Source organism: Carassius gibelio, chromosome B24, assembly GCF_023724105.1.
Source record: "Carassius gibelio isolate Cgi1373 ecotype wild population from Czech Republic chromosome B24, carGib1.2-hapl.c, whole genome shotgun sequence".
In the NCBI taxonomy this organism is placed as follows: domain Eukaryota; kingdom Metazoa; phylum Chordata; class Actinopteri; order Cypriniformes; family Cyprinidae; genus Carassius; species Carassius gibelio.
This window is the reverse complement of record NC_068419.1, coordinates 21296794-21317825: the sequence shown is the minus strand read 5'-3', so window position 1 is coordinate 21317825 and position 21032 is coordinate 21296794. Positions and strand designations below refer to the sequence as shown.

At 36.2% G+C, this 21032-nt stretch overlaps 1 protein-coding gene across 1 annotated transcript in view; it reads left to right on the top strand.

Annotated features, from left to right (window-relative positions):
- myo3a (myosin IIIA) overlaps positions 1-20004 on the top strand; it is an 84249-nt gene extending 64245 nt beyond the window's left edge. The window contains exons 19-35 of the mRNA XM_052596830.1: positions 49-196; positions 2756-2909; positions 3447-3535; positions 3955-4084; positions 5196-5281; positions 8683-8763; positions 8855-9060; positions 9486-9597; positions 9673-9835; positions 9922-10008; positions 10105-10228; positions 11672-12818; positions 13037-13181; positions 16572-16663; positions 16743-16783; positions 18887-19072; positions 19283-20004. Of these exons, the coding sequence (XP_052452790.1) occupies positions 49-196; positions 2756-2909; positions 3447-3535; positions 3955-4084; positions 5196-5281; positions 8683-8763; positions 8855-9060; positions 9486-9597; positions 9673-9835; positions 9922-10008; positions 10105-10228; positions 11672-12818; positions 13037-13181; positions 16572-16663; positions 16743-16783; positions 18887-19072; positions 19283-19397 (3106 nt within the window). The 3' untranslated portion in view covers positions 19398-20004. The remainder of the gene's footprint in view (positions 1-48; positions 197-2755; positions 2910-3446; positions 3536-3954; positions 4085-5195; positions 5282-8682; positions 8764-8854; positions 9061-9485; positions 9598-9672; positions 9836-9921; positions 10009-10104; positions 10229-11671; positions 12819-13036; positions 13182-16571; positions 16664-16742; positions 16784-18886; positions 19073-19282) is intronic.
- The last annotated feature ends 1028 nt before the right edge of the window (positions 20005-21032 follow it).

Genomic DNA, 21032 nt, shown 5'->3' with positions numbered 1-21032 from the left:
ATTCCATATCAATTTGTTTCTCAAGTCTATCCTTGAATTTCTCTCCAGGGAGGAAGACATAGGTCTAAACATTGGTATTCTGGATATCTTTGGCTTTGAAAACTTTAAGAGGAACTCTTTTGAGCAGCTCTGCATCAACATTGCCAATGAGCAGATCCAGTTCTACTTCAACCAGCACATCTTCGCCTGGGAACAGGTACATCCTGTCTCTGATAAAGTCATTTTATCCAGTCCTGGATTGTTTGGAAGCTGTTCTAAGCCTTTTGGGAGCATTTGTAGTTTTTTCCCTCTTTTTTTTTTTCTCAGCTTAACCTTATTTCCATTTAAATGGTGGTAACACCTCATCATTTATCATATCACGGTGTTGTGAGAAATGGAAGGAAGGGGAGTGGAATATTCAGTTTTCTTTTGACGCAGACAAGCGTGACAATTCCCCAGACTGACTGTAGCCTTGAGGGGGAAAGTAATTTGGTGCCTCTAAAGGTTTGCAACTAACCCACATTAGTGCCTTCATAAATCATCTGAAACAAGGGTTACGTCAGGAGCCGCTGACTTTGCTTGTGCTTCTATAAGCAGACAGAAAATGCTGCTTAAGGTAAACGTGTGGATGTGATGGCCACATTTCTGAGGTTGATGCATAATTCATTAGTATTTATATGGGTAAATCTCACAGACAAACATATTTATTTGCTAGGCAGTTGCTGTGAGGGTGCTAGGGCATCAATAATAATAATAATAATTATTATTATAAATATAGTGCTTTGCAATGGCAAGCACCACTCATATTCTGTGTATACAAATATGTCTACTTTTTATTTTATTTTATTTTATTGTATTATATGTATGTGTGTTTGTATGTATGCAGAAGAAAGAAATATCTTATGAGTTATAGTACAGTAAAACAGTAATACAGTAAAAACTTTATAATATTATTTTAGCACCATTAATGCATTATTTAACTAATATGATCACAAGGAACACATGATAGGTAAAAACTGATAGCCTGAATGCACTGTAAGTCGCTTTGGATAAAAGCTTCTGCTAAATGCATAAATTTAATTTAAATGTATTTTATTTTATTTTAATTTAATATAGATACATAGCAATGAAATTTTCATTTTTACACTAATGAAAATATGAGGGAAATGTAATTAAAATAATCAAAAACAAAAGAAAAGTCCAAAAATATGCTTTTCTGTTATGTTGTTGCTTCAAATCTCTGCCGTCTTTGCATCCCTGAGGCTTGTATGAGGCTTGTATGTCAGCAGCAGTCAAAAACGCAAAAGTTCCCCCCTTGTGTTTTAAAAAAAGTTTCACAACATTTTCAAAATGATTTGCGTTCAGACATATCCGCGAAAATTACCAAAAACGCTCTATTACGTACAGTATGCCAGGCCAGTAGTTGGCAATGTCACCTTGTTAGTAAACAGTACCTGTAGGGAACTGACGATTATATGATGTATATGATGCGTCTCCGCTGTTGTAATATTGGTGAAGTAAATCCGTTAGCAAACTCTTGAACAGCAACAACCATAGACTCCGCCATTGTTTTGTATGTTTGTTCGCACTTGCCTATAAATTGTCACATAACCTAACACATACTACGCATGCGCATGATGTAACCATTTTCAAAGATTCCTGTATTGGGTTTTTACAGAGATATTATTATTGTGGCGTTTTGAAAAATGTGCTCTTTGAAACACGTTTTCAAAAATATGCGTTTTCAGTCCCCAAAACGACGTTGTCTTGTAAACAAACATGCAAAGTGCATAAAAAGTTTCCCATTTTTGCCTGAAAATGTTGTTGTGTAAATTGCCCCTTACTGTCCCCCAAAAAAAGCTCTAATCCACACCAGACATTGGATTTCTTACAAGCTTCTGTATGTTTTTGATGCATTTCGCCCGTGAATAATTAGGTCCACGTGTGAATTGTAATTTATCAACATGTCTGTCTTGACTCTAGACTTCCATGACATTTGTGCTTTGGGTTGAGTGCTCTGCTCACAGGAAGTCATCGTGTAGCAGCCTGACACACACTGTAGCTCAGATTTAGGAGGATTCAGAGCTCAGGCATCAGCTAGGAGAAGTCTGAAGTGTTGTTGCAAGCTTACAAATATTAGTCGATCGGGAATGCATTTCTGTTCCTCTAGGAGAAATTCAGGTGCAAAACAACAGCAGCATCAAGCGTAAAGGTCACAGAAAACATCACATTCAGAGTGCAATAAAACAAGACATTTCAAAATATTAATGCATTGTCTCAGAATAAAAGAGTTCTTTTAACATTTTATGTAGAATTTGTCTCGCATGACCAGAATTTTTACTAGCAGCATGAAGTCTTGTGAACTTGCAGTATATTCAGGAAAGGAAAGGAATAACAGTAAAGGAATAACTGGTTGACATGGGTAGTGTAAAAACAGTAATATATAATACAAAGCTGAATTTTACCATGAAGTGTCACATGATCTTTCAGAAATGATTCAAATATGCTGATTTAGTGCTCAAATGAATTATATATGGGGATTATTTGTTGAATAGAACATTCAAGGAAATTGCATTTATTTGAAATATGAATTATAATTTTAAAAACTCTTTACTGTCACTTTTGGTAATTTAATTGCATCTTTGAAGGAAGAAAAAACATACACAAAATAAATTAAATTAAATTAAATAAAATCCCAGACTTTGGAATGGTATTGTATTAAATATTCAGAGATTTGATTCCAATAACCTCATTAAATAATTTGGTTGCTCTGCAGGATGAGTATCTGAATGAAGACGTGGACGCTCGAGTGATTGAATATGAAGATAACCGGCCGCTGCTGGACCTGTTCCTTCAGAAGCCCATGGGCATGTTAGCACTACTAGATGAGGAGAGTCGCTTTCCTCAGGCTACTGACCAGACCCTCGTCGGCAAGTTCCTCACAGCATCTGACCTTCTCCCTGAAACATCATAGAGCTTTAGCTTTAGTTGTGTTCATCTAGTGTCTTATGACCAGGGACACTTACACTGTCACACTCAAACACACACACACACGTACACACAGACCACAAGATCAAGAGAGAGACTGTCATCAAACATTTACTGCTTGCAAAATTTGTATCTGCTTTCTCCAGATGACACTCTCAACGAAGTCTTTGACTGACAGCTGAATAATTCAACATGCCAACACTAGACACTTAGCTGTTTTTCCAAGACTTAACTTTATTGCGTTATACTGAGTGAAATGATGGATGAATTCATTCATGTGTGTCTCATGGTATCACAAATTGTTGAATTAATTAATGAGGGCCGGATCGGTAGCGAACAAATACATGAACAAATGAGTGTGTGAGTGTCTTAAATGATGAATGGTTAAATCGACACACTACGTAAATGATGAAATACATTTTAATATTTTAATTTTAATACACTCGTAATTAATAAGCGTTTGTCTTTTGTTCAACCAGAGAAATTTGAGGACAACTTAAAGTCCAAAAACTTTTGGAGGCCAAAGAGGGTTGATCTGGGATTTGGAATCCATCACTATGCAGGCAAGGTAGAAATATTATATTCATCAATATTTATTTCTGCATTTTTTTTTTTTTTAATAGAACAGAAACAATGAAATGAAAGAGAATTAAATTTTTTGTTTACACGAAAAAGGACAATTCTGACATCATTCACATTTCTATAAATAAAGGATCCAAAATGGATTTTCACAGCAGTGTCAGCTTAAAAAGAACCATTTTGGATTCCCCAAACAAAGCGTTTTTTTATCCAAACAGTTTTTATTATAGTGTGAAGAACTTGTCCATTCTGCTGTACAGAAAATGAAAACACATTTGTTAAAATATCTTCTTTTGTGCATGTAAGGGTGAGTAAATGATGACTGATTTTGTATCGCTCTAAACCAGATGAATCTGTGAGAGTAATAGTATAGTAGCTGTAAATACATCTTGTTTCTCGTGCGGTTAGGTGATCTATAATGCCGGCGGTTTTCTGGCTAAGAACAGAGATGCTCTGCCTGCTGATATTGTTCTTCTGCTGAGGTCCTCGGAGAATGAACTGATCTGTAAACTGGTTACTCACCCGCTCACTAAAACAGGTTTGCTCTGACTTTGCACTTTTCAGAAATATTGAAAGCCTACCTACTGTTTAGATGCTTAATTTTCTGTCCTTTTTAATACAGATATATTATTTTTGTTGCTAAAGCACTAACAAATCCATACACATTTATTCATGCGCTTATATAACTTATGGTGTGTGTGTGTTTCATTCGTCCTCTCTGTATGAGACAGATTTTCTTAACAGTGACCTCTAACAATGTGTAATTATTACATTATTAAGTTTTTTATTATTATTATTGTGCTGCCAGAATAAAGAAAAAAAGGGACATTTTTGGTTGCTTTGAGTACATCCATCAGTTTCCACTACTTTAGTCCTGCAGTGTGAATACTTCTTACAAATCACTAATCACAAATTTATTGCACGCCAAATGTCTTGGTTCACCTAATTATAATACTAATCTAATGTAACACAAAGTATGAAACGGTATGACACAGATGCTGTTGGTAGATTTGAGGTTATTTTTAAACCAAAATATTCGTCTAACTGGTGCTTCTTTATGTGACCCACTAGAGAAAGCAATACTACTGTAGTGTATTTTAGCATGGCATAAGCAGCCAAATGGAAAGTATAGCCACATTCTATTAGATTACACTGCATTATAGGCCACACCACTATCTCACAGAATGGAAATGACAGTGCAAACACCATCCTGTCTGAAACGTTAAGCAGGGAGTTTGATCCATTGGTCTGAACGAATGAATGTAGCACTCTCTCTAGAAAAGAAAATGTGCTCACTCCCATGTGATCTGACGTGATGAATGGAGGTCGTCTGACTGACACAGTCGATTACGTCCTGTGAGATTCACTGGGGATTGTTTCCAGGAAGTCTGCCGGGATTTCAAACCTAAGCCTCATTCATAAGGCTTTTGTTAGCTACTTGACCAACTGTGAAGCTTATTTATCTGTCAGCATTGACCTCTAAAGACCATATATCCCAGTGCCTTTGAAATGGTTAACCTTGCAATAAATTGTAGATCATCTTTGAAGAACATGTGATCTAATCTAGTGAAGTGTCAACAGCAGATTTCTAATGTGTTTGGTTATCATAGTAAAAGCAGATATTTGCCCTGACCTCTCTCTTTGTGCAGGTAACCTGGCTCACACTAAAGGCAAGGCTGCGGGATCTGCTCATATGGGCACACAACAATCACAACGCACCATTAACTTTGCCAAGGTACCCTTATTTTGACCTCTTCTCCTCTCTGTACTATAGAGCTCCTAAAGGGATATGGTGATTGTAAAAAAAAAAAAAAAAAGTAGATGGAAGGAAAATTATGTTTCAGTGTATTTCCATTCACTCACAGAACAATTGCATTCTCCCATAAAACTTTGCATTCACCTGACAAGCTTAGCTATATGAGGTGTTAGGAAAAACATAAAATTTCACAAAATTCTGTGTTTTTGTAAGTGAAAACATTGTTTCTAAGGGGACACTGCTTTGCTAGAGAATATAAATGTTAAGTAACCAAATACAAAGTTTCTCAGGGAAGGCAATTGTTTTGCAAGAGATTGCAAATGTTCTGGAGAGAATGCAATGTATTTTTTTTTTTTTTTTTTGGAGTGAACGCTGTTTTTTTCAGGGGAACGCAGTCGTTTTGTAAAAGATTGCAAATGGTTATGAGGGAATGTTAATGTTTTGTGAGTGAACGCAACATTTCTTGTGCAAACAATAGTTTTGTAAGAGATTGCAAATGTTTTGGAGCGAACACTGTTTTTTTCAGGGGAGCACAGTAGTTTTGCGAGAGATTTCAAACGGTTGCGAGTGAATGTTCATGTTTTGTGAGTGAACGCAACATTTCTTGGGGAAACACAATAGTTTTGCAAGCAATCGCAAATGATTTCTGAGTGAACGCAATGTTTCTTGAAGGAAAAATAGTTTTGCAAGAGATTGCAAATATTTTGAAGTGAATGCAACATTTCTCTGGGGAACACAATAGTTTTGTAAGAGATGGCAAATTTTTTGGAGTAAACAGTGTTTTTCAGGGGAACGCAATATTTTTTCGATAGACTGCAAACGGTTGCAAGCAAATGTAAATGTTTTGTCAGTGAATTCAAAGTTTTTTTGGGAATGTGATAGCTGTGCGATAGATTGCAAATGTTTTGCGAGTGAACAGAAAGTTTATCAGGGGAACACCGTAGTTTTGAGAGAGATTGGAAATGCAATGTTTCTCAGTGGAAACGCAGTCATTTTGCAAGAGATTGCAAATGTTTTGGAGTGAATGAAACATTTCTCTGGAAAATTCATAGATGGCAAATGATTTGGAGCGAACGCAGTATTTTTTGGGCAATGCAATATCTGTGCGGTAAATATTTTGCAAGTGAACAGAACGTTTCTCAGGGGAACGCAGTAGTTTTGCAAGAGGTTGCAAATTTTTGTTAGAGATTGCAAATGTTTTGTGAATGAACACAAAATTTTAAGGGGGAATGCAATAGCTTTTCAAGAGAATTGAAATATTTTGTAGCAAGTTCAACGTTTCTCGGAGGAACACAGTTGTTTGTCTAGATATTGCAAATGTTTTGTGAGTGAATGCAAAGCTTCATGGGGGAAAACAGTAGTTTTGCAAGAGATTCCAAGTGTTTTGCAAGCAAAAGCAAAGTTTCTCTGGGAAATGCAATAGTTTTGTGAAAGATCATAAATGATGATAAATAAGGATGCAAATGTTTTGGATTGAACACAATTTCTCAGGGAAACACAATACTTTCGAAACATTAAAATATAATTTTTCCTCTCAACACATTTTTTTTTCTTTCCCATGACCATGTTCTCTTAGGGGCTCCATATTATTCTGTTATTTCTACTCTACCTTTAAGACCCCTATATGTAAATTATCTGTGTTATTGATTGGATAAATTTAAGATATTACCGAAGTTGCTTGGTGTTGATGTTTTAATGTGGGCATTCATAAGGCAGTGGGTTTATGTTTTTGGCTAGGAGCTTGAGAGGTTTCACTTTTTGGAATGTACTAATTTTCTTTCCACCTCTATTTTGTCTCTCTGGCTTTCCATACTACATACACATCAATGAAATTTCCATCCCTCCTTCATATAATGTCTTCTTTCTAAAGCTGGAGGGTCTTATGTTATTCAGTACTGTATCATTCAGTGAGGTAATGATCCTGTAGTATTTGTGTTGTACATTAGAGATGTGCCCAAAAAAGATATGCGTCTTTAGCCAGACAGCACTGTGTTCACCAGTTTTGGGTGTCTGTTTGTATATATGTGGGTCTTTCTCAGAAAACTGTGCTTTTTTATCATTTTATTTGAAAAAGTTACTTCTGAACTTTCAGGAAATCATTGTCCTCACCTCAGGCACAAATTACCAGCACAGTACTACCTGAGACATTAGCTGATCACCCTAGGTTGATGCATCCTTACAATTTTCCGATTTGGTGTGTGTGTGTGTGTGTATATATATATATATATATATATATATATATATATATATATATATATATATATATATATATATATATATATATATATATATATATATATATATATATTTATTATTATTATTATTATTATTATTATATATATATATATATATTTTTTTTTTTTTTTTTTTTTAGTTGCTATGCTGTTAATCCCAATATTGGAGGAGGAATAAAAAAGTTGTTTCCTGAAAATGACCCATGTCTGTGAGAATGAAATAGTTTCTTCTCATGTGACCCTACCAGCTGTCTAATAGCTAATGCATTTGTAGATTGACTGATTTACAGCTTGATTAGTTCTTATAATACACATTAGAATTGTGTCCCTGTGGAATTTAGGATAATTTCCTTCATGTGTTTATGTGCAGTCCACTCCTTTTTTAAAATATCTAAAATATAGAGGTTTTTTTTTTTTTGTTTTTTTTTTTTGGCATTTAGTTTATTATTCCCAAGAGAATAATTAGGAGAACACATGAGCTACTTAGAGCTCACATTCAGGTTGCACTCTGAAATGAATGAGCATTTTAAACACATTGAAATGATGTCTTTGATGACGACCTGCATACATTACCATTTATTTGCATATTTAAGCATGTTGTCTTTAGAAAATTTCACATGAAAGATTCCATCCATTTTAACCCACGTAAAATAAAAGCACCTGTGTCAGTGTATGATTCCGCTTTGTGTTCAACACTGAAACACCTTGATAATATAGCCTGGTGAAATATTCATGGCCCTTTCAAACAAGGAATCTGGCCTTATTGATGATTGTAATAAGTAATTAATGCTTCTTAGATTGCTTTTGCAAATAAATCCTGCAATTAATTTCATGTTATTTCTTTACTATATCATATCAGACCGTCTTATCATGATTTTTATGCATTTCTTTTTCAGTCTTGCTCTCGGAAATTAACTCCCACCCATGACAAAACAATGCTTGCCTTGCCTGTTGACACTGTACAAACGGTGATTTTGTGTTTACCCTGTCCTTTGGCTTTGTTGTATACGATTTTCCAAGAGGAGAGATGCATAAATTTACTTTAAAGATATAATTTTATGTTGATATTAAAGAACCCCAATATCCCTATTGTAGATTTTCATGACCACATGTTTTCAGCATGGTGAATATTTTGTGTTTGCAAAGGCGGAGAGCACAGGAGAGACCACACATCACCCCAGAGAGACCACTAACATGAAGACTCAAACTGTGGCCTCTTACTTCAGAGTAAGACTTTTGAAGACCTAATAATGATAAGAACCGATAAAAATATTGTCACTCTTGACCACCATATTGCTTTGTTCACTGTACTTTGCAGTATTCTCTAATGGACCTGTTATCAAAGATGGTGGCAGGCCAGCCTCACTTTGTGCGTTGCATAAAACCCAACAATGATCGCCAAGCCCATAAGTTTGACAGGGAAAAGGTTCTAATCCAATTACGCTACACTGGTATTCTAGAGACGGCCAAGATACGCAGACAGGGCTACTCTCACCGCATCCTCTTCAACAACTTCATTGAAAGGTTGGACTGATACTACATATTACTGTGCGTCAAGTTTATAAACCCCTTTTCCACCTAAATGGTGTTTATGTTGGTGCTTGAGACAATACTCTGCCAAGGGACCCATCCCATAACTGGTCTGTGTTTCAAATGACTTGAGAAATGAAACATGACAGTGTGAATGCATAACCCCACTTCAAACAAAACCATTATGGAGCCCATTATAGCTCATCATGATCTTTGGTCTTAGTTTTAAAAACTTATTTTTACATCCAAAGTAACAGCCATCAAAACTGGCGAGAACCACGTTTTAACAACCAATAATGGACCACTACTTCCGATACCAACACTAGCACATTGCTGGTGGAAAAGGATTGCCTCTTTAGACCATAATTTCTCAATTGTTATTTTGAGAGTTGCCTTTTACTAACCATTGGTCTTTTCAGATACTCTATATTAGCATTTAGAGCCAATGAGGAGCCAGCAATGAATCCTGAGACATGTGCTGTTATTTTGGAGAAGGCCAAACTAGAGAACTGGGTTCTGGGAAAAACAAAGGTTTGTGACTCAATGGCTTTAATAACTATCATCGTTGTTCAACCAAGCTCATAAGTCTGATGGTTATGTGTTTAGGTATTTCTTAAGTACTATCATGTGGAGCAACTGAATCTGATGGTGAGGCAGACCACAGACCGAATTGTTCTGGTCCAAGCATATATACGGGGCTGGCTGGCATTTAAACGATACCGTTTGATGCAGGAAAAACGAGAACAAAGTGCCGTGGTGTTGCAGTCAGGTGTGCTGCTGATCTTATTGTTGTTGACTAGATGTTAAAATGCAGAATCCTCTGCAGAACAAGCTCTAAATTTTCCTTTCTTCTAGCATACAGAGGACACAAAGTTAGGAAGCGAGTGGCTGATGACAAAAGCAAAGCAAAGTCAGAAGCTGTTATTACGCAATTCCAAGCAGGTACGACAAAATACATATTAAAAATGTATTGAAGAAACTCAATTAAATGAATTTAGAAAGAAAAGACTTGAACTAAATCATGGCATGTTCACACAGTTTGCAGAGGATATCTGGCAAGGCAGAAATACAAGGAGTTGCTAGATGAGAAGAACAAAGCCGCTGCAAAGATCCAGGCCCATTACAGGGGGCACAAAGAGAGGAAAAGCTTTAAGAGGAAAAAGTAAGTCCTGTTCTTATTCCAGATGGTTTTATCCTCCTACTTGTAGACAATGCAAAAATTTTCCATCAAAGGTTCATCAATTCAGTTTAAATTCCATCTCATCAAGCTCTTTGTCTTACTGGTTCCTTGTTTTGGTTTCATTTTCATTTTCAGTCTCTAACTGTTTAACAAAAGGTATGTGCTAACCAAAAACAATTAATGCAGACGTCCTAGAAAGTCCATTCTACCAAATTTGCAATATAGTATCAATTGCAACCGCCATACCAACTTTTTTGGAATGAAAAGAGAGAAGGCGTGAAGTGAAAATAGAGACGCCCAGTGATACCGGGATATTGACAACCTTGAAGAGTCATGAAGGTCATTGGTACACACGAGCCGCTTTTCCATCAAAATTACCTGGAACAATTTGTCCCAGGAAATGTTTTTTTTCCAACACCTGTTGGTGTCTGTGTTTCCATTGCGGTCTAAAGTACCGTGAAAATTAGGAAAATAGTCTGGTGATGTAGGACTGCGCGCAACTGCTCCTCCCAGTCTAGGGCCATCTTTCAGTACAAAAATTTGGGATTGCATCCTCAGCTGTTTGGACTCAGGTGTGTGAATTCCCAAAGAATCGGACAACACAAGTCTGATAATTCTACAAATGGAACAACAGTGTGCTTGACAACGTCAGTCAGCTAACCTTGGCTCCTGCAATTTCCCTCACTGTTTTTTTTTACAATAAAACGAAATATGATATCAAACACCAGTTCCTCTTTTCATTTTCATTTAAACATAAGCTATTTATAGGCGCAGAAATGTAGTTCAGGGAACATACATACATATCATATTAATATATTAATGGAATAAAGGCCAAACATGACCTATTAGATTAACCCAAAGCAAATTATATCTCATGTTTAACCACTACAGAGACATCAGAGCCAGTGGCAAATGTCGAAAGGATTAGCCGATTTGATGATGCTCTCACCAGTGTACGAGCACTGAGCACCCAATGATCACGTGGACCTAACGTCTCTAAAATCAGGGAAGCACATTTTTAGATAGTTGCAGTCTTTTCAAATAAACCGCAAATTTTTGTTTTAAATAACTATATTCTCGCCTGTAGTACTCTTAAAACTACATTTCATGACACTATAACAGTAATATTTTGAAAATTATGCGAATAAATGTTGGTTGAAATAATGTTCCATGAACTCAGCCAATCAGCATGTTCAGCGTCCAAGTCCCGCTGCCGAAAGTTCAGGACCATTGAAAAAGTACTACCTCTGAGGGGCAAATTTTTACCCAGAATTTTTAGATCCTGGTTCCTGCTTTGGAAACACACTGAGTACTTGCCTAATGTCCCTAGATCCTGGGGAAGTTCCTGCGATGGAAACAGACTTCTAGAGTAGAATCAAGAATTCTACAGTGCTATGGTAATATAAACTGATTTATTTTACACAGGGAAGCCATGCAGAAGGCAAAAGCTGAGAAGACAGAGGAAGTGACGGAGGCCCCATCAGAATCAGAAGGTCCAGTTACAGAGGAACCTCCACAGAAAGGAGGTGAAGTGGAAACGGATGAAGCTGATGAAAAGGCTGCTGTGGTCCTCCAGAGCAACTACCGAGGTTACAGGGAAAGGAAGAAATACAAGGAGCATCGGGAACGTAACAAGACTTTAACAGGGGATGAGCTGGCCATTTCCTCATCCACACCTGAAGAGGTCACTCCTGGAGAAGATTTGGATGCTATACAAGAGGAAATACAGGAGAATATGGAGGGAGAAGTGAAGGAGGCTGAGGAAGAGGCTGCAAGTGGAGGAGATGAGAACAATAAAGAGGAAACAAAGGCAGCCACTGTTATCCAGAGCAACTTCAGAGGTCACAAAGAACGTAAAAGACTCCAAGAGGAGGGGAAGATGCCAGTTAGAGGACAGAAGGAGACAAGTAGTCCTCCAGTTGAAGATGAGCTTCCTATTCCAGATCCACCACCTCCAGAAGAACTGATGGAATTCACTGAGGACATGGAACAGGAGGATGAGGCTCCAGCTGAACCACCAGGAGAAGATGAAGAGGCCAAAGCCGCTGTGGTTCTTCAGAGCAATTTCCGTGGCCACAAAGAGCGTAAAAGGCTCCAGGAGGAAGGCAAAATCCCCAAGAAAAAGCCAAAAGAAGATATGGCTAATCCAGACGCTTCTGAACCAGACATTTCTCTTGAGGAACTCCCACCACCTCCATTAGAATTCGAGCAAGAGCTAGATTCCAGTCACTCTCCAGGGGCAGATGAAGAACATGCTGCAACTGTTCTACAGAGCAATTTCAGAGGCCACCAGGAGAGAAAGCGATTGAGAGCAGAGAGAGAAAGAGCCAGTGGAAAAGAGGTTGAAGAGATGGAGGAACAGGAGGATGGGGAAGCTCTGGACATCACAGATGTTCGGCTGGAACGGAAGGGGGTTGAAGGAGAGGAGGATTCTCAGGCTGAGGAAAACCAGTATGATGAGGAGCAGGCCGCCATTAAAATCCAGAGCAATTTTAGAGGTTACAAAGACAGAAAGAAACTGAAAGCCACGTCACATAAACAGGATGAGGAAGTGGAGTCACTCTTCAAACAGGTAATTTTTTTTTTTTTTTTTTTTTTTTTTTTTTTACCCACAAAGGACAAATGTATCATAATTTAATCACCCCGATTATCAATCCAAACCTGGACTAATCTTTCAAAGAGTAGCATCCTAAATATGAGACTTGATCTAAGATATATATTCTTTGCCTCATGAATTTTTTGAGGCTTTGCACAAGATTCAGTTGATAACATTCTTTGTAACCTGCTCAGGTAACCAAGGTCTCTGAAGATTTCTTATCACTGCAGAAGAAGTTAAATGAAATCATACTTGCCCATCAGCTCAACCCCAGCGAAAATGGGATGTTTGTGAAAGGACAACCCATCAATGGCTACTTGAGCTACTATCAACCACCAGGTAAATGTCCTTCATAAATTTAGGTCCAGTCATGACTGACATCTTAGTAATTGTAATGACTTTTATGTAATGACTTAGAATTGTTGACTTTTACGTATTACGTAAAGCAAGTATATTTTGTAATAATGTCAAATTAAAAGTTTTACTTTAAGGTAAATTTTAAATCATTGTTTTAATGATCTTATGTCATGTTTTTAAGAAGTACAACATTAGTACTTGATTTTTACTTTGTGATTTGTTATTTAGTTTAACATTCGATTCATGTTTTTTTTAAATGTTCTAATCAACAAATGTGTGTTTACAATATATTTAAATACATGAAATACATGATTCAATAGAAACAGCATAAATGTATGCTTGTCATTACATGGGGAAGTACACTTAAATTAAAAAAGGCAAAAGAATAAAATATGGAAATTATTATGCACTTATATTCATATATACAGTGGGGATCGAAAGTTTGGGCACCCCTTGCAGAATCTGTGAAAATATGAGTAATTTTCAAAAAATAAGAGAGATCATACTAAATGCATGTTATTTTTTATTTACTACTGTCCCGAGTAAGATATTGTACATAAAAGATATTAACATTTAGTCCACAAGACAAAATAATTATTATAATAGTAAGTACATGTAATGTGTAACAAGGACACCTTAAAATAAAGTGTTACCAAAAACTCTACCTTAATTAAACTCCTGCAGTATACTTGTTGCTGTCTTTTTTTTATGAGAACATGAAGTTTCCTTTTCTCTAACGGAGACTGATCTTATCAAGAATTGGATGTTTAGTGCCACAACATGCAAATTGGGCTCAACAAGATGTGTCATCAGAAATTTTCCCCCAGCTGAGCAAATCTACTGTTCATTTGATTTCTGCTGCGATATGTCTAATTACTTTTGGGAGGATAATTCTTGCAGATTCTATTATTCCTGATATGCACCTTGTCTCTAAATGAAACCAGATTATTCTGTCAGCAGTGATTAAGGTTTCTGTGTTGACAGATATGACCTCCTGAGCTGTTTTCCTCTTAATCTCATCTGTGAAAGCTGAACTTCTACAAAAATCTCGTTTAAGGGATTGCATTTGCTTTATAAATACTGTTGTCAGCTGCCCCATGTTTATTAATGATTTATTGTGACTGTAAAAATGTCTTGTTTGGAAGCTCCACAGTCTAAATAAATAATCTTAACGAGAGTCTTTCTGTGTGGAAACAATTATTATTGTACAAATATTATTGTTTCCACTGGAAGTGCCCTTTTGAATGGCAGTCACATTTCCATGTACATGAAAGGTCTTTAAATGCTAATCGCATTGCATGCAAAAGTGCCCCAGCAATTAGAGCAAGCATTAATATAAGAGCCGCAAATTGGCTTTATACCTCTGAGCAATCAAGAATTGGCGATGACCTTTCAAGTGACACATTTAATAAATATGACAAACTCTCCAGCCTGTGCCCGCTGGTCCTGATGGGCATTGATTAATTTTCTTTTTGCCGGACCTTTCTACATGATAAACAGAGCCTGAGTTAGCAGACGCTATTCAAATACACCAAAGGTCATTTTTGTACCTTTAGGTGTTGATTGCAAAGAAAGATCATATTTGATAAAGTATTCTGTATCAAAACACACTTCTTTGACAGTACTTACTTACAGTCTACTTATGTTATGTTATGGTAACATAAGGTAGCTACATGTATTAATGTTATTTTCAGTGGCAGGTTCAGGGTTAGTACCAACTTAATTATTATTACCTAGTTATTGTAAGTACTGTGATATATTAAACTAAATAAAAAATTTTTATTTATATTTAAATGTAAGGCCCTGCTTTATAAGTGGCCTTAGACTTATGAATGAACCCTAAGACAAACCCTAATCCTTACCCAACCCATATAGTAAGTACATGTAGTTAATTAATATTACTGAGTATTGAAATAAAGTATAACCGTGTTTTGCAATAAAATATTAATATAGTGAGTACAATTTGATCTAAGTACACAGTAGTTAAGGCCACTTAATAATGTACATATAAAGTGGAACCAAATGTACTATTTTTGTATTTTATGAATGAGCTTATCCATAGTTTAAATCATATTTATTAACTGAACAGATGTAATTGAAAGTATCTGTGCTGATTTGAATTAATTTGAAGAAATGCATTCTGAAAATATTATTTGTATTTTAAATAAAATCAAAAAGATGCTAATAGTTCATAGACTGTAGAAATTTTTATTTATAGAAATTTTACCCATTTCATTTATGTAAAACGATGCATATCATTAAAGCTGCAGTCAGTAACTTTTGATGCTCTATTATGTCTATGAAGAATCACAAAGGTACTGGGTTACTCCGCCGCGGTACCCCCGAAGCAATCTAAAATAGTCTGAATATAAACACTTATTACAGGTGCACCCTAGTGATTCAGGACAAGCTAAAAACACGGTTTGGAAAATGGATTCATGGTGTACTCGCTTATTATATACATTTTGTATACTTTGAACACAAAAAAAGTTACGGACCGCAGCTCTGATTGGTTGTTTCTCTTACCGCTCCCGATAAGAAACAACCAATCAGAGCTGCGGTCCATAACTTTGTTTGTAGTCTGTCCGTAAACTGTCCTGTGTTTATATTCGGACTATTTTAGATTGCTTCGGGGGTACCGCGGCGGAGTAACCCAGTACCTTTGTGATTCTTCATAGACATAAACAGAGAGTCCTTCTGCAACACGCAAGCAGTTCTGTTTATTAACCGCTAGAGCGTCAAAAGTTACCGACTGCAGCTTTAAGTGTATTACTCAGTTTATGTTAAAACTGTGTAATCAAGTGTATGGGATTTTTATAATAATAATCAGTGTAACTAAAGGTACACTATTTAAGCCATTTAGTGCAATATCTATTTTTCTGCTCAGTACAAGTTGCATTGTTAGCTTAGCAACTTGCTAATATCAAACTCTGCTGGAGTCAGTTTGAGCCTCCTGCGCAGTTCAAGTGAAGCCCATGCTGAGCATTTCATATCAGGAATTTATGAGGTTCAGTATCAGCTAGGTTCATTCTTATTCTCATTATTTCTTTTACTTGTCTGTGTCAGTGTTGGAACATGTTGTGACTGGACGGCATTTCTGATTGATAGCAAGGCTCAGGGGTTAAACAATGCCGTACGGTTTGTTCGATAAGAACAAAGGGGTCAAAGGTCAGCTTGCTGTTGTGTGCTGATCCTGTTCTTCTGTGTAGCAGTGGGGCTCACCACCAGGGAATTACTTGTTCTCTTTGCTCCTTATTCACACCGGAGACCTAGAACACTACATATGAGATCAAATCTTGAACAGGTTTAAAAGTATTGACTTGAGATATTGCATTTCCTATTGGTATTCACTTTTATTTTTCTCATCTACAGCCGACACAAAGCAGTCACGAACGTCTCGCCGCACACAGCAACCAAAGACCCTGAACACACCAGAGGACTCCACGTACTACACACTCATTCACGTGAGTCAGCTTCACACAATGACTCCGCTTCAGCTTTAATGATCTTTCTCACTTTCTCTCTTTTTCTGGTCTTTTCCAGAGGTCTGTTCAGGATGATAAAAGGAGGCCAAGGAAACAAAGGTAAATCAATTAGCAGAAGTGTTATACTAAACAACAATGTGCTCTCTCCTGTGAAGCTGCTTCTTTGCAGACAGTGACAAAAGCTATGGAATGGTGTACTGTACACACTAGTGTACCGCACACTCACTGAATATCCTGTTTTACTTGTGAATGCTATATATCAGTTAAGGCTTGAGCATTTCATGTTAACTTTAAGAGTGAGAAGGTCAGTAGGAGAGACAAATCTCTGGGGCTCTGATAACCGGCCCATGTTCTGTCAGAGAGAAATAGAGGAAGAGATTGGCAGTGGAAAGAGAGAAAGCTGAGCGAGAGAGACAGGGGACCAATAAGGTATCTGGGGAGAAAAAGGACGAGCTGAGGACATGCAGGTAATGAAGGTGTACTGCAGTACAAATGTGCAGAACTAGAGAGACAGAGCAAAGAGATGGAACAGAACACTCTGTTTTCCTGCACTGTGTAGCTGCCACTCGAATAAAACCTTACAAACCGCACCCAAGTCCCATTTTACCTCAAAATCTAAAGATAACAAAAAGAAATCCTATTCTGCTTGAAGAAAAGAAGCATATATTTGACCATTGGGATTTTTGCATGTTTTGCTATTCTTGGCATTCGTTTCATGATGTTCATGATGCATGATCTTTAAGACTGTTTTATGGTAATACAAAAATAAGTATCAAAATGTTTTGTCATTTTTATATGAACATGTTTTGTATTAATGTTTTGTTTGTTTTGTCACATTTTGATCAATTTTATAGGTTTCCACACATTCTCCATTTAATTATTATGTTAGTTATATAATATAATTAATTCAGCATAAAGTCAAAACACCAAACAAGAAAATACTTTGTTTAAATGATGATGATGATGATGATGGTGACGATGGTGATGATTATTTTATTTTTATGGTCATAAATAATCTTTATATGGATATTTTCTTTTTGACATTCATTTCATGATATGTATATGTTGCTCTAAACTTAGGAAATGTCATGAAATGAATGTCATCATAATCAACCTCATCAACATCATCATTAAAAAGTGTTTGCTTGTTTTTTAATTTTAGTAATATTTGGTATGCTGAATTAATTCTATTTATTATATAACTAACATTAACATTATTTTAAGTATCTTCATAAAACTATTGCATATGATCACTTTAATTATCTTTAAAACACTTTCATGGTAATACAAAAAAAAATTAATAAAATAAAAATAAAGGCTAAACATAAAGTATTACATTTTTCCATTAATGTTTTATATTAATGTTTTATTTTTGGCATTTTGACATTCATTTGACGAGGTTTTTCAAACAAATTTGCAATATAATATAATAATTATATAATTAATACAATTCATTCAGCATAAAGTCAAAACACCAACTTATTACTAAAATAAAAAATAAACTCTGTATTATTATTATGTATAACGATAAACATTCTGTATAACTATGCAATATATAATCATTTCCGTATTAATATATTTTATATTAATGTTTTACTATTTCAAGTATAATATTATAAATAATAGTAATAATAAATGATATTAAAACAATAATTGTTTTTGACAGACAGGAAGTGCATCAGTAGGCCAGTGGAGCTGACTGATATAATTGCATCAGTGGTCTGGCTGGCAGGCCGTCGGCTCTTGGCTTCAATGGTTTCATAGATCTCTATTTTCATTACATAACGCTGCTGATAAACCCTGAGACAATGAGTAAAGTCCACTGAAAGAACATTTCCATTTGAGTCCATCACCGCCGAAAAGCCAGCTATAAATCAGAGCCTGTCCTGAAGGCCGTCACTTACATACTGCAGAACAGCCATGACATCCTCTCAATACGACATAATGGCCACCCATTTATAGCAGCCTGCTAGGACAAAATAGATGTTATTTATGATCTGGAGCAATAAACTTTGTCTGAATGCAAGGAGGGGGGGGTTCGGTAATAAAGAATTCACTAAAAATAATGTCAGTGGATGATGTGAGTTCTACTGAAATAAAAGTAGTTCATGATTATTCTGAGTCTTCTGAAGAAACAGATCAAAGACTTTGGCCTGTTCCTCACACGAAGCTAATAGTTCCAAATCCATCTATTTTCACCAGCCCCAAAAGGCTGGACAATGATGACCAGTACTACCAGGGTTTGTCCAGCACAAAGTCCACAAGCCTGCCCAGTGACAGACGGCGCTCAAGCAAGCGGAGATCTTCCACTGAAAGAAGACGCTCTTCTGAGAGACCTCTGTCTGATGTGCCCAAATCTGATCTCCCTGAGGACCCGACGGAGAAAAGGTGAAAGAACATTAAACATTTGCATCCTTCTGTCGGTTTAACAAATACGTTGACCTCCGTGCAGCACACAGCACTGCACATGATAAATGTGTTTGAGCATAAGATGCAGGTATCAAAATGTAAAAACCTCTCTGCTTTCTTTCTCCTTTCTCATTTGCGTCTTCATTTCCGTGTGAAGTCACGCTTTATCTGAACCATCTCTGTCCACAGGCCCTCGTTCTCTAGAATGCCCTCTACAGAGAGTCAAAGAGAGGACAACCCTTATGACTACAGAAAGATACTGAGGAAGACCTCCCAGAGACGAAAGCTAATAACACAGCCCTGACCATCAAGCTTCAGAACTTCTGTAAATAGTGTCAGTGACTGATGAAGTCAGCAGAAAATGCTGGTTGTCCTAAAAGGGATGACATTTCTGGCATCATTTACTCACTGTTATGTCATTCCAAACCCGTATTGTTTTCTTTCTTGTGTGAAACACAAAAGGAGAATTTTTGAATAATGTACCACCTGCTCTTTTCCATGCAGTTTTCATGAGTCAGGTTTGAATCACTTGAGAGGATTCATTCACAAATCAGACTGATCCGGTACAACTCACTGCTCACTGGAGGGGAAGTCTTTTTTTGGGTGACCTGTGTCTTTAATTAATATGCCATGTTTTCAGTCCATTTATTGTAACATGGTATGGTTTTCCATGAAAACACTGGCTTTAGTTTAAGTAGTTACACAAATAATGACTACTTAATGTGTTTTGCTGTACAGAATGTAATACTACTTGACTAATCAGAGACTTGAATAAAAATTATATTTCTTTTTTGTTTTTGTTTTTTATATGGACAGAGCATTTGTGTTGCTCTTGTTTGATTTTAAACCCCAGTTTAGCAGTTGGTGTTTTCTGTAAGCCTCTCTGTGAATAAAGATTTGTTCTCTTAAAATTGACCTTTATATTTGCACAAGTTAGGTTATATTTGAATTACTGTCTCTACTGGTAAGTCAGACTTGCCACCTCATTTATTCACAAACATACAAATATGCGTTATAATAATTCCCCAGATGCACTGGTGATTAAATATTATATTTAATTAAATTTGTTATTAGCCTAATTAAATGATAAACAATGTACATAATGGCTGATGTTAAACCTTGAGCAGACTAAAGATATTATAAATATAATAAATACTATATCAGCTCATTTCGTTTATGCGTCCTTTTTTATGCAAAATACATGATATGCTATTAAAACATTCTGGATTTCATGTTAACATAACAATGAAGAAATAAAGATATGGTTTAGGGATACAGATTATTTTAAAATATTTAACGCAGGTTACTACCATTATTCTAACACAAACTCCTAATTTAATTTCGTAACTGATGGAATAAATCAGTCTATTTTAGTGTGATGCTTTTTATTTTTTATTTTTTGAGTAACATGGACTGCAGTTAAACAATACCTTTTTTCCCCCCAATGTAACTCTCTTGGCTTTTCCAGCCTCATGCAAACGCTAAATTTCGACTTTGTTATTTTTGCTTAACCTGTTATTTTCTACATCCTATATTATAATTGTAATTGATTTCCGTTTTATTTGGTTTTTCATTGTATTATATGCATGCGGAATAAATGGCCTGCTGTGTGCCATTGCGTACGATCGCCGCACACAATTGAGAATGGTACTGAAAATAAAGAAATTCACAGTAATGTTTTTATTACTTCTAGTTTTTCCTGTTCATGTTTGAAACTGAATTCTAAGTTTCCTTATTAATAAGAAATGTTTTAATGATAAAAAGGGGGCATACAGTAGATATAGATATGTCATGGTCCATGGAGCAGCCGGGCTGCTCCTCCTCCTTCTGATGAAGTCTGCTCACTCCTAGAGTAAAGCAATTACAGAACCTAAAAAAAAAAAAAAAAAAAAAAAACTTGTGCCTACAGCACAGATGCGGGTGGTGCGCCAGGAGGGGC